This window comes from Zootoca vivipara, chromosome 3, assembly GCF_963506605.1.
Source record: "Zootoca vivipara chromosome 3, rZooViv1.1, whole genome shotgun sequence".
In the NCBI taxonomy this organism is placed as follows: domain Eukaryota; kingdom Metazoa; phylum Chordata; class Lepidosauria; order Squamata; family Lacertidae; genus Zootoca; species Zootoca vivipara.
In genome coordinates, this window is record NC_083278.1 from 30,771,402 (window position 1) to 30,785,640 (window position 14,239).

A 14,239-nucleotide genomic window follows, 5' to 3' on the forward strand; every position below is an offset into this window, starting at 1 on the left:
TTCTGAATGCCTCAACTTCTAAAGGACTCCCGAAGTCCGCTAACCCGGAAGTATTTTCGTGGTGTGTGCGGTCTGCGCATGTGCAAAGCGCAAAATCGCACTTTGCGCATGCGCAAAATGGAGGTTTCGACTTCCGAAGAGCGCCACAGAATTCTGGGCACTGTAGTTCATCCCTCACAGAGTTACAAGTCTCAGCAACCCTTAACAAACCACAATGTCCATAATTCTTTGAGGGGAATGTGCTTAAAGTGTGTTTTGAAGGCATAGTATATATACACAGCCTTAGTTGTACCGGATTCAACGGAGCTTACTTCTGAGTAGCCGTGTATAGGATTGCACTGTTCCTGTTGTTTTAAATATTTCTAATGCTTTATAGAATTGGTATTATATTATTGCTACCTGGCAGAGTATCTACTTGCATTCTAAGAAAGCAGGGCCAAAGTAGGGTAAGTAAATAATCACAGAAATGAACCCTGGCTTCTTCTTCCCAAACCTTTAATCCCTTAATTAAACAAAGAATGTTACCCACACTTCCTAGGCTAAGGGAAACCTTTGAAACCAAATAGTTAACATAATGGTACACCAATGTGACAAAATCCTGCACTTTTTACAGCATAACTGAAAATACAATTAACAGGCTAAAGTGAAAGTGCAATTCAAGCTCCATGAAACTTAATCATTGCAAATAAGGTTTATATAATGTATTTGTCCCCTCAATATTTTCCTTGTAAGCAGAGTCTTACTTTAACATGTACTTTTAACATTTAGGCAATTAACTTTCAAAGTGCAACAGGATACTTAAGCAATAAGCCTTTCAATGGCAGCCCTTTATCATTCTTGGCGATTTCGATTATAGGTGTGGGATCCTGTTTTAGATGGCACCTTTGCTACTGCAGAACTTTTTTTTTCTACTTCTTCTGGCTCTTTCCAGAAGGTCTCTGCCAAACAAAACATTAGCAGGGAAATGGTAAAAGGGCTTTAAAATGCAAGGCAGGCAGACAAAAAGGAGACGGGAACATAACTAGTCAATCTATTCTCAGGACCAGGGAAAATAAAGTGCGCTAAGAATTTTGCACTCCATCTCCAAGTTATCATGGCCATGGCATATAAACAGAACTTAATCTAAATATCAACTAAGCCATTCAAACAAAACACTCAGGCTTTAAATGGGAATAAAATCCCCTCTCCCAACATCCAAAAAAGCCTAGGCCAAATTTGCTACCCAAAAGGGCTCACAGGAAAAGGAAGAAATGAAAAACACATTTCCAAAAAAAAAAGATCAGGGGAGGAATGAAAAGGGAGGTATATGGTTGCTTTAGATTGTAGATATTCCTTGAAGGAACAACTTTGTCCTCTGTTCTGATTCAGCTTTTCCTGACCTGGTGCCCTCCAGATGTTTGTGGACTCCAACACCCATCAGCCCCTGCCAGTGTGGCCAATGTTCTGGAAAAGTGGGAGCTGTAGTCAAAAACAGCTAGAGGGCACCAGGTTGGGGAAAGACGGAGTACAACAGGAGCTGGAGTAATTTATTCTAGCGTAGTGAGCTAGACAGAGTTTTTAGTGTGAGCTTTTAGGAAAAAATGGGGAACATGATAGCAAGACAGTTTACCAGGTTTGGCAGATTTCCTTCCTTTGTGTGGGCCAAACTATACATTATGACAGAGATACATGAATACAATTCCATACCCCTCAACTGTCCCGAGAAAACTGTGACACCCCGTTTTGTCACGTAAGAGTATGGTGGTCATTTTGGGCACGACGATCTTGCCCCAAAAAAGTGCTTTGGCTGTGGTCTTGCATGGGTCACTCACCCAGGAGCATGGCCTGGAAGACGTGCATCCCGGTTTTTGACCTGGACATGTTGGAGGGTATGCAATTCCGCGCCCCCTTTCAAATAGTGAAGGGGTGGCGATGCTGATTGGGACCACTGCATGTGTGCTGTAGGGATTGATTAACTCTTCCTGAAAACCAGGCATAGGCAAACTTGGCCCTCCAGATGTTTTGGGACTACAACTCCCATGATCCCTACCAGTGGCCAGGGATGATGGGAATTGTAGTCCCAAAACATCTGGAGGGCCAAGTTTGCCTATGCCTGCTGAAAACTGTTTCAAGCACTGTATACAACCAGGTCTTTCTCCTGAACCAGATTTTTTCCTGAACTGTTCTGAGTCATCATGCTTTATAGCTGGGGAGGGTCAAGGGGCTTGCCAGCCCCATGATCCCTCATTGCAAACGTCTGACAATGCTTCATACCCCCCCCCCTGCGCTGCCCAGAGCTGCCTGATCTGCTCTTCACCAGCTGTTCCTCCCGTTAGGCTTCCCAGTGATTGGTTTCATCCATTGTTTGCAGTTCAGGGTATTAGGCAATAAATCTTGAAATACTTGGATGGGAACCTCATGAAAGGAAACGAGTCACTGAGAATGTTCTCCTTTGTGCAAGCATCTTATAATTTCACAACAGAGCCCTGTAGACACTGGTTTGGCTTAACGGGGTGGGGCTTTTTCTACATGCAACACTCTATCCATCTTCTGGCGACAGAGGTTTAAATAACCAGGTGAACAAGAATGATTCCAGATCCTGTTCTCCCTCCCTCAACCCCCTAAAACGCAAAAACATTTTGGATCAACTCAAACTCTCCACGTCCTCCAACTTTCACCTGTTATTTGCCGTTCTTGGCCTCCATTCTGAAAAGTGAGATTGAGCTCTAGAGCGCAGTCTGCAGCAGCAGCTGTCTCTTTTAAGGTGGTTTTCAACTCAGGCAGGAGGGCACTCGGTGGTTCAATGAGTTCTTTTGATTTAAAATAGATTACCATGGCATCTGTTGGCATGCTCTGGTCCATGGAGTCACGAAGAGTCGGACACGACTAAACAACTAAACAGCAGCAACCATGGCATCAGCTAAAATCACTAATATGCTTTCGGAGGTCTGCTTAGTTGCTGCAAAGTCTGGGGCTGGTGAAGAGCTCAAGGGGCAAGATCTGTCATATTCTCTGCTTTCAGCAGGACTTCCTTGGCCTTGTTGGCAGTAGCTTCCTGCATCTGAGGTCAGGAAGAAGTATCTTAGGTTTTTAGCTGGGACAAAGTAACCACTTGCTTTACCGCCATCCTCACCTGCTTTTTCATCAAATTTGGCACAGTGAGGAAAGAGTTGGGGTACAGGTGCAGCTTGCATTTTAGCTCTGCATTGAATGACGCAGCTGTCAAACTGCGCCAATTAAGTAACTAAGGCGCCAAATTCAGGCCACAATCTTCACCACCAAACCGCCTAAATTCAAACCCATTCTGGGATCCTAATATAGTTAACAGACACAGACCTACCTATTTCAAAAGCCATTCATTCCTTGGCAACTTTATGATAAAAAAAAATTCAACATTTACTCTATAGATTAATCTCATGAGGGGTGAGGACAGGAAACTAACACAGAATCTCTCTGTGGCATGACGCACACTACTAATACTACGCTCTTCCCAGCACAGTGCAACACCAGGAATATTTCTGTTTCACCCAATTAACATTATTGATTCGGAAAGGGCTGCCAAGTCCCATTCAGTCCAGGAAATTGTCCGAAATAAATGAAGGCTTTTGGTATATTGAGGATCACTTTGGTCAATTACTTGCTATTATAAGCTTACTGAAGACAGATGGATTTGATATCTACAGCGGCTGATTGCTTTTGCACCTCCACTGGATGAACATTTAATTCTTATTCCAACTCATTGGGCCAGCTGATTTAAACCAGGCTCTGCTCCCTTGTTGCTACAATAGTAAAATGTGAGATTTGCTATCAACTGAGCACTAGAGGCTCTACGTAGAAATATGGGATGACAACAGTGGTGCCTTGCCAGCAGAAGACTCCAAGTTCAATGCCCACCATCTGCAGGTAGAGCTGGGAGACACTCCCATGTGGAACGCTAAAGGACCACTGCTGGTCAGCGTAAACAAGACTGAGCTTGATGGCCCAATTGTCTGATTTGCCATAAAGCAGCTGATACGTTCCTCTGTCCTGAGTGCCAAGCGTGGACAAGGCAGGGCAAAGTCAGGTGGGAGGTGACTAGCAGGTATAAGGCATAAGTAGGGGGATGGTGGTTCAGAAAGACATTCCTGCTATGGGAAACCTACATAGCATGAGAATGCTGGATCCTTCTGTACGATGCGTTTTTCATTTTACCTACCTGAGGTACCCATTTCGAAGAAACAAAGCTCGTCACTTCTATGACAGGCAAGCCTGTTTTGGAAAGTCGGTTGATGAATTCAATTTTGACATCTGTAGGGACAATAGCCTGTGGGAAAGTCGGGGGGGGGGGGGAGAGAGAGACCCATATTGGTACAAAATGTAGCATGTGGCAAAAGCATTTTGAACAACAATAACACGTATTTTAAACGCTATAAAATAAAAATGGCAGATATTGCAGATAGATGCTATTTTTTTTCCAGGCAAAAGCAAATTGTCACACCTACAGGGATATGAGTATGACAGGGAGGTGGGGAGGTCAGGGCAATGTGAGCACACCAGCAGTGCCCCTGCCCCCAACATTGTTCCCACGCGGCCCTCGCAACATCCAGGTACATGGTAGCTATGAATATGCTGGGAAGCCAGGTCCGTGGTGGCCCCTGCTGCCTGCCAATTGCTCCTGGCTACAGCTTCCTCCTGCCTGCTGTAGAAATGTCATCTAAAAGATATTAGAATCCCCTCATAATCAATTAAATACGTGTGTGTTTGTGTGCATTTGAAACCAAAGTTCATGCACACACTGAAGCACTTCAGTCATACATATTTCAGAAGATCCGTTTCATGCTTTAAACTTCCTGGGTTTCATGCGTAACTCAGCACTTCAACTCACATTGTCCACTTACCTTTTCATTCTGCAATCCATCTCTTGGCCCGACTTCTACTATTTTAACAAATTCAGGAAATCCACTTGTGAGCAGTTCCTGAAACAGAAAAGTTTGTAAATCAATAAAAGATAATTTGTGCTAGGGGTCCCTCTCTGGGGCCAAAGAGTTTTGTTTCCAGTTCTAGGGACTAGTCCAGGAGTGTGCAAGTTAACAAAGAAAAAGTTCTCGGAATATGTGCAGAGTGCTCTTCAAACCACAAATGATAACCACGAGGTGTTCCCACAGTGTTAGGATTAAAAAGTAGAGATTTGTCAGGAAACATGTGGGCCCAGTATAATTTCCCCACCACCACTATCACTTTGGGAAATTAAGAAAAATAATTCTGCGATCACTCAGATAGATCATACCTCCTCCAAAAATAAAGTTTACACAGGCAAAACATACATCTGTGAACTTATTATTATTATTATTATTATTATTATTATTATTATTATTATTTTAAACTATCTAAAACCAACTGCTCTGCTTTGCATGCAGAATGCCCCAGGTTCAATCCCTGGTATCTTCTGTTAGAGACCCCTATCTGAAACTTTCGAAAGATGCTGCCAGTCAATGTAGAGAGCAGTGAGCTAGATGGACCAATGGTCTATCTCTGCAAGGCAGCTTCTGTGTACCCTAAGGCTTGGTGACTAGCAGCACCTGCGGCAAATCTGCTCCAGAGTTACCAATCCAGAGGTGAAAAAGGGATGCTTGGCTATGACCATTTGTCTTGTGGGCTACTTTGAGAAGTGGGGTTTGGCTTTTGTCAGAGGCATCTGCGGCTACTCTTGAGTAAAGACGCTCCACTCCATCTTGTCTTTCAGAGTTTTATTGTGCATATTATTTACAGTGCAAAGATCTCAGCAAACATGACTGCCTAGTCCGAGTCAGAACCCCGCAATGGCTTCTTCCGGGTTCTTGCCCAGCATAAAAGCCTGGGCACCCCTACGGGTGGGAGCGCGCCTCAATTCGTGCATCGGAGGGAACGGTCTCCTTTCTGGCAGCCCAGTGTCCGACATCTCTCCAGACTTCTCCTCCCCTGACCCTCTTCCATAGCGGGGCTGGGGCTCCGATGCCTGACAGAGCCCTCTTTCCACCCCGCTCGCTTCCTCATTCCTTTCTCCTGACTCGCTGCTTGTGCTGAGGCTGGGTGAGGAGCTAATCAGGAGACAGGAGGCGGCTCTCTGTATGGCGTCCCCCTGACAGCCATTAACACCCCACTATCATTCCTTTCTTTAAATATCCCTTCAGGAAAAACCCATTTTCAACCATGGTCTTAGACCAGAGGTTCAGAACTTGAAGTCCTCCAGATTATGTCCCACAGGCCCCAGCCAGCATTGTCAATGAAGGAAGTTGTAGTCCAGGGACAACTGGAGGGTCACAGCTTCCCTACACTTGCCTTAGGCCAGAGTTTCCCAAGCTTGGGTCTCCAGCTGGTTTTGGACTACAATTCCCATCATCCCTGACCACTGGTCCTGCTACCTAGGGATGATGGGAGTTGTAGTCCAAAAACAGCTGGAGAGCGAAGTTTGGGAAACCCTGCCTTAGACAGAAGCCAATTGGGCAGGGGTAGGGGAGAGAGAAACTAAAACTTGGGAAATGAGCCTCACAATGGGTACATCTCTTGTATCCACCATCGTGGGTGTCACCTCCTTTGCCACAAACTGCTTTGCAAGTTAAATTAAATCCCATGTAGTAACATCCTTCAATGACTGCTAAAGTACAGTTGGGGGAAAAATCCGATACAGTTACTATGCATTTATGTGAGTGGTGTAAAAAGAAATGGGAAACAGCTGCACAACATCTCTGATCACATACGGCATCTGGCAGGCTAAACCTTCCTTGGACCAAGCTGGGCCCACACTTGCAGAGAACATAAACCTATTTTATTTAAATATAAAGGCAAAACTTTCACATCTGCTAAATAACACCCCCCCCACACACCCCTTTCGGAAAGTGCTTTTTCTTATAAGTGGAAGCCCTCCTGACAAAAGGGCATTGCATTTTGAGGTTTTCCATGATTATCAGATAATTGCGCTTACAAGGCAAATGCCACATTCGTGATATAAACACATCTGTGAAAGAAGCAAGAGGATCTGAAGTGTGCTAAACATATCATACCTTAAACAGGATGCGTTCGAAACGTGCATAAAGCTTTTATTGTCATAATAATTTTCAACCGTTATGAGCCAAATCTTGTCACATTGACTGGCACAGGCACACACCCGTAAACCTGCGTGTACAAGTGGAGTCAAAGGTCAGGAACATGTTATTGCATATTGTAGGGGATCACCAATGTGATGCATTCCAGATGTTGCTAGACTACAACCTATAAATAAAAAAATATATCCAATATTCTCTCCTCCAATGGTTGTATCCAATGTAGTCCTCCTACCCAGAGTAGACCCACTGAGAAACAACCCATGCCGTACTGTAAATCTAATGGACATTTAAAGCACATGACTTTTCTCAAAGAATCCTGGGAACTGTAGTTTAATGGTGCTGAGAACTGCAGCCCTCTGAGAGGCAAATACAGTTCCCAGAATTCATTAGAGTAACCCATGTGCTTTTAATGTGTGTTGGATATTCTTAAATGGAGTGGATCCGCAGTGGGATCAAAATGGTGGACATAATGAACCTAGTTCCGTTAATTTAATGGGTCTACTCAAGTTCTAGATTGGAGACAACCTCAAATCTTGCTATGCTGCCCCTGAACTTCTCTGCTCAGGAAACTGGGGTGTAACATACTAGAACCTGTAGGTTCAGAATAGCAGGAATTTCTTACACAATATTAAATAACCTCTGTTCCTTGAAAAGCTCAGCGTGCACTCAAAATATAAATATATAAACATCAAAATGTGCAACTGGCAAAAGTAGTGAACAAACCTGAGGAAAAATCACTCCTGTCAACCAGAACTTAAATTGTAAAAATCGCGTTTAAACTTAGGCTAAGCCAGAATTTAAATATAAAAATTAAAAGCTAGAGGAAATTTCTTTTAAGAACAAGCCTTAATTTGGCAGTTAATGCTGTACAAAACTGTTGTCTGATGGGCTGTCAATGTAACATTTCTTCCTAAATTTGATCCAGTAAAAAATGCATGTCTGATGATTAAAGATAATGACTGGTTATTGAATTAGGTATTAGCTCTGTGAAGTGGTGAGCACTATGGCTAAATTATGTTGAATAGCAACAAGGAAACAGTATACATGAAAGCCTAAGAGCCTCGAGCATTTTCCATTTATCAGGTGTTGCCAAAGAAGAACAAACAGCTTGTAAAACCAGCCATTCCCACCCTCCCCCCCAATAAATAAATAAAAAGTACTGCCATGTAAATCGGAAAGTAAATTTCAGTTCCCCACCCCTCTTCTGCTACCTCATTTGAGCAAGAGAGAAAAGCACTACCAGGGCCTGAGATCATGTTGTTTGCCAAATACTTCCATGAAAACATTCCCCTCCACACACACGCATGCTGGTTATAAATTGATGAAAATAGAGGTTTATAACAGAAAAATGCCAGTGACCTTTAATCATGGAATTACAGCCTTCTTTAAACTTATCCCGACTGTAAGCGAATAAAGCAAACAAACTTGAGACACCCACATGCAGATACAAACAAGCACATGCAGCTGCCTGCTAATCCCTTCCTGGGATGTGAGACCTGGCATTCAAGGAAATCAACAGAAGATCCACCACATGGTGAAGGACCATCGCTCTAGGTACAGCATCTGCTTTGCACGCAGAAGGTCGCAGGTCCAATCCCTGGCATCTACAGGCATGATTGCCAGAAACCCTGGAGAACCATTGCCAATCCAAGTAGACAATACTGAACTAGATGGTCCAAATGTCTGACTTGGTCCTATCATCCTTGCCCATCATGGCTTGTAAGGTCAAGGGGGTGGGTCAAGGAAGCGATTAATGCCTCATTGCAGGAGGGGTAGTGCTGCCCCTTCCTTGGCCTCTGGAGTAAATGGACAACTACTACCCTACCATGTCCCTTTCCTTGGCAAAATGATTGAGAGAGTGGTGGTCAGCCAGCAGTAGATGGTCCTGGATGAAGCTAGTTATGTAGAACCATTTCAATCTGGTTTCAGCACTGACACACCACTTGGTCACCCTGATCACCATTATCGGGAAATAAATGGGCGGAGTGTCACCCTGTTGATTCTCCTAGATCTCCCCACAACTTTCAGTAGCATTGACTATGGGGTCCATACAGAGCAGCACTGTGAGTTTCCAGTCAGGAACATTGGGTTACAGTGGCTCTGCTCCTTCCTACAGGACCACTCCCAGAAAGTAGTGTTAAGGGACTTCTGCTCAGCCCCATGGCACTTTTCCAGTGGGATCCTGCAGGGTTCCATCTTGCCCCCCTTGCTATTCAACATCTATTTTTTTTTATTAAAAAAAAATCACTGAGATGAGTCATTTGTTGATTCGGATGGTGGTGTCACTAGCATGACTCCTGGCTCAGGAGAGGCTGAACATGGGATGGACCAATAATCTGAACTCCAGCAACTTGGATCCCAGAATTAGGGATATGGCCTGTTCTGGAAAGGATGATACTACTCCCAAAGGAACAGGTGGGTATTTTGAGGATAATTCAGTGCCCAAGCTCATTCACCATCTAAATGGACTAAGAGCTTGTCCACACTTCTGATTGTCCCACTGTGTTGCCCCAGGAAAACCCATCAATTGGGTTTTCAGTGGATTAACATTTGCCCCTGAGGAAAGCAGTGGGGCACCTCTCAGTCCCATGCTTTCTAGGCACAGAATAAGCAGAAGTGTGGACCCCTAAAATGGCCTTATTCTAGTAACCTCATGATTGGATTATTGCAAGGTGATACAAAATGGAATCATGTATCAGCAGTCTCCAAAGCACTGCACTGATTGCTTATGAGCTACTGGGCCCAATTCAAGGTCCTGGTAAAGGTGTACAGCTTAGGGCTCCAGTACTTAAAGGAACACGTCTTCTAATAGTTTCCAACCAGCACATTGATCATGGTACCAGGGATGAATATGGTCTACTGTGCAATTTCATGACACGGGGCCTTCTCTGTGGTGGTGCCTTGACTCTCAAATTCTCTCCCTGTGGATGTACATTCCACTCCTGCCCCACTTGTCAATTTAATAATCATTTCAATTATATTTTTGATCTGTTGTTTTAGGATATTTGTTTTGAGGAATGAAATTTTAAATATTTCAATTATTTTGTGATTGGTTATATTTTATTGTCCTTTAAACCTGCCCAAGATGGGGGTGGGATATCAAAATAGTAATAACAGAACAAACAACTGTAACACTGATGGACGTACTACAAGAGTATACAGTACACAAGAAGAGAAAGAGAAAAATAAATCTGTGTGAACATAAACAGATAGCAAGTAGCCAGCCCGAGAATGAAAACATGATGGAAAATACACAGCAATAAAATGGTTCCAAAGATCTAAGACTTTTAGCAACCTTAAAATTAAAACCAGACTTTTTAAGGACATCTAATGGTAATAAACTGATTACCAGAAGTAATAATGGCTTCTAAAATCCATTAGATCAAAACACTTCTGAAATAATAGAACGCTCCAAGGGATATTTACCCATTTGACAACTACTTAATTTGGAAAATTAAAGTCCTCCAAGGACTGAAACTCATCAGGAATGTGTACATAAGAGGAAGCAGATTTTCCTCTGATGTTTAGAGCTTGGCTTATCTCTGTTTTACTTCCTTGTGCACCAAAGAAAACCTTCTGCAGATCTTCTAAGGGCAAGTTCACATACACACAATCTATATATCTATATATGGTGTGCCTCTAAAGTGCTTTAAAGGTACCCTAAAAATGTAAAGACTCAATGTGTGTCAAAACAGTCCATTACAGAGCCGAGCCAAAATGTCTTTTTTCCCTGAGAATATTTCTAGAATATTCTTTCCCTCACTTTCTGCCCCTCCGCAAAAGTTACTTTGCATAATGTTCTCTAAATTCTCTTTTTTTGTGGAATCCACACCACTGAGGCCACCTGAACCTCAATCAACAGCAAAGAATCCACAAGTACCCCCAAGCTACGTGCCCACTCCTTCAGAGAGAGTGTAACTCCATCAAGAGCAGGCAATCTCCCATCCATCCAGTCTAGGGAACCACCCACTAACAGTGCCTCAGTCTTATCTGGATTGAGCTTCAGATTGTCGGCTCTCAACCTTAAAAACATCCTCTCTATACCAAGCCAGTGCAGACCTGCTGCCTTACATCTGGTTGTGAAAAGGAAGAGGGCTTTGGGTTTTTGTTTTGTTTGTTTGTTTGCAACTTTATGTCAGCCGATATACCCCTTTCTACACAACTCAAATATTTCCAATCCCAAAAGCTATGCACTTCTGCCCACCCAAGGGTTAGACCTTTGTAAGCGGAGGCTTGGATTTTTCAACAGATGTTTCCTATATCAAAAAGTTCATATTGGAGAATATTCAATAAGGCAGAAATAATGATGCACACCATATGGCAATCCTGTCCCATTAGCTAATTTTGGGGGGAACTGTCAAAGTGGCTTTACTGACATTGTAAGAGGTGACACCACACTGGGGGCAGGGTGGATAATGCCTACCCTGGGCTTTAGCTACCAGAACAGTGCAAGAGAAAAAAAAGGAAATTATAATTGTCTCTCAGAGATGAGTCAGGAAGTGTGGCTTCCTGACTGCTTTGGGATAGTTGGAGCCTACATGGTCTTGCTCAACTCAAGAGTGCTAGTTATCAAACAAGAGTACAGACTTCTGGTCCATAGGCCAAATCTGGCCTGGCACAAGCCCCAATTTGGCCCGTGAGCCCATTTTCCCCAGACTATGCCCATTTACCCCCAAATGCCTCACATCCAGCTTGCACTTGGGAAACTGCACTAGAGATTTTGACAGGTGCATGTGGCAACCTGATGCCCTCCAGATCTTGCAGGCTATATCTCACATCATTCCTGGCATATGGTCATATTGGCTGTGGCTGATGGAAGCTGGAGACCCACAGCATCTGGAGAGCCACAAGTTCCCCACCCCTGACCCAGAGGGCAAGGGGATGCAGTGGTTCTGACTGCTGCCTCTGCTTGCTTGCTCATCTCCATCTTTCTGTCTGGGTGGCACACCAGTGAAGACTGGACCTGCTGGTCCCCAATTCAAGCTGCTGCTGCCCAGAGAGACTGGCAAGTGATCAGATGAGCAGCAAGTGGCCACTTCCAACTCTGCTTCCTCTCCCTTACTGGGTGGCAAAGCAAGAAGCTACCACGCCATCCAAGGGAGAGCAGTTTCAACCACTGCACTGCCCAGAAGGAAAGCACAGGTGAGTGAATGGAGTTGGTGGTCCTCTCACTTCAGAACATGAGAACTTGAGCCAGGCCACTGGTCCATCCAGCTTAGTACTGCCCGTATTTATTGGCACTGACTCTCTGATACTGGACATTGAACCTGGCATCTTTTATAATATGCAAACTATGTGCTGTGTCACTGAACTATAACCCTGATTGCCTACAAACACAGGCTCTGGACAGTGATGGCTATTGGAAGAGGACAAGTGACTGAGGGGAAGCAGAGACAGCTGCCTACTATTTCTGGGCAGCACAGACATTGGGATTGGACTCAGCAGGGGGATAACTGGGGTTACATCGCAGAGTTCAGGTGAGTGACTTTGGGAGGCGGTGGCGGCTGCTCCTTAAAACTGTCACTCACCCATCCGAGCAGTGATGACAGCAAGGAGCAGGTACGTCTGCTCATCTGTCCACTCCCTCTGTGCAGCAATGTGGGATCAAGGAAGCCCACAAGGAAAGGAGAGGAGAACAATCAAGGACTGGTGTTAACAGCAGCACACAGCAGACAATTCCATTCCACCCCACCAACCAGAGGGAGAAGGAGACAGTATTGAGGAGTGAGCAGATGTGGCTGTTCTTCCTGGCAGCCCCTGCCGCCTTCGCTCTCTGTCTGGATGATGTGGTGCAACTGAAAGGAGCAGGTGCTGCTGCTTGCTGGACTCCTTCTGCTAGCTGTTATTTCCTAGCTTTGAGCGGGGAAAGTAAGCATTGGCTTCTGAGGAAGTAGTACCTGTGCTGACAGGGGAGGGCTGGACATTGAAGAGAGGTAAAAAAAGAGCCAATGTGGTGTTAGCAGCTGGTGTCAGATTAGAACCTGGGAGACAAGGATTCAAATCCCCACCTAGCCAGGAAACTCACTGGATGACCTTGGGCCAGCCACTCACTCTCAGCCTAACATACTTCACAGGGTTGTTGTGAGGACAAAATGGAGGAGAGGAGGAGAACTAGGTATGCCAGCTTGAGCTCCTTGGAGGAAAAGTGGGATAGAAATGCAGTAAACATAGTAATATAGAGGGGCTATGTTGAATCAGCAAAACTAACAGCTAAAACAAGAGAACTTAATGATGACTGTTTTATGGAAGAATGGAAGCCTTTTCAGACTATTTTTTGTTGTTGTTGTTTAGTCGTTTAGTCGTGTCCGACTCTTCGTGACCCCATGGACCATAGCACGCCAGGCTTCAGACTATTTAAACACATATTATAGTATGATGAATTCACAAGCAGGAATTGAACCATGAGCAACAGAAAGAATGAGAGATTATTGTATAATGGTTATGATATTAAAGCATGAAGACAGGGTGAATTAAAAAAACTACCATGGAAAATGGGATGGGAAGTCAATAAAACAAAAGAAAACGGTATTATGTAATTTTATGTGACATTTGTGGAAATTTTAGTGTGTGAGCGTGAGTGTGTGTGTGTGCTCGCCCGCACAATATAGAGGAGCCACCTCCAAGTCCAAAGTAAGTAGGGGCCCCACCCACTTGACGGGGCCTAAACCATCCAAGGGGGCTTTCCCATTAACCCTATGCTGGTCAGGGTCAGGGATCGGGTGGGTCCCCCTAAGCGGCAGGGGTGGAGGGGGTGAGGGCACCTGCTGCCCTACATCACCGCCGACCCCGTCCCTACGTAGCGCTCAGGTACCTGCCCGGGATGCTGCAGCGCCGTAGGCTGCGTCGCCGCTTCTCCGATCCACAGCTGCTCCTTGAGGAGATGCTGGTAGCTGAGGCAGTGCTTCAGCGCCGACGGCATGTTGCCCATGGCCGCTGCTTCCTCAAGGTCGCCCGCAGCGCCGTCTCGTCCCCCCGCGGCCGCGGCCAGCCATCGCCGCTGCCGTCGCTGCGCAGGAACCCGCGCCGGAACCGAGGCCCGGAGAGCGCGGAGGCAGCGCGCCCGCCTCAGCCAATCCGAGGAGTCGCCGTCGCCAGCGGCGCCGCTCATTGGCCGAGAGGGGCTGCCAGGAGTTCGCCGGGTCGGCGTCGTGATGCTGATGCTGCGGATGCTCGGGCAGCCTCAGCATCCTTCGTCAGGT

At 45.2% G+C, this 14,239-nt stretch overlaps 1 protein-coding gene across 1 annotated transcript in view; it reads right to left on the reverse strand.

Moving 5' to 3' along the window:
• HMGCLL1 (3-hydroxy-3-methylglutaryl-CoA lyase like 1) overlaps nucleotides 1-13,968 on the reverse strand; it is a 54,850-nt gene extending 40,882 nt beyond the window's left edge. The window contains exons 1-4 of the mRNA XM_060272491.1: nucleotides 13,852-13,968; nucleotides 11,288-11,296; nucleotides 4,857-4,934; nucleotides 4,175-4,282 (exon numbers count right to left, since the gene is read on the reverse strand). Of these exons, the coding sequence (XP_060128474.1) occupies nucleotides 4,175-4,282; nucleotides 4,857-4,934; nucleotides 11,288-11,296; nucleotides 13,852-13,968 (312 nt within the window). The remainder of the gene's footprint in view (nucleotides 1-4,174; nucleotides 4,283-4,856; nucleotides 4,935-11,287; nucleotides 11,297-13,851) is intronic.
• Nucleotides 13,969-14,239: the final 271 nt, after the last annotated feature.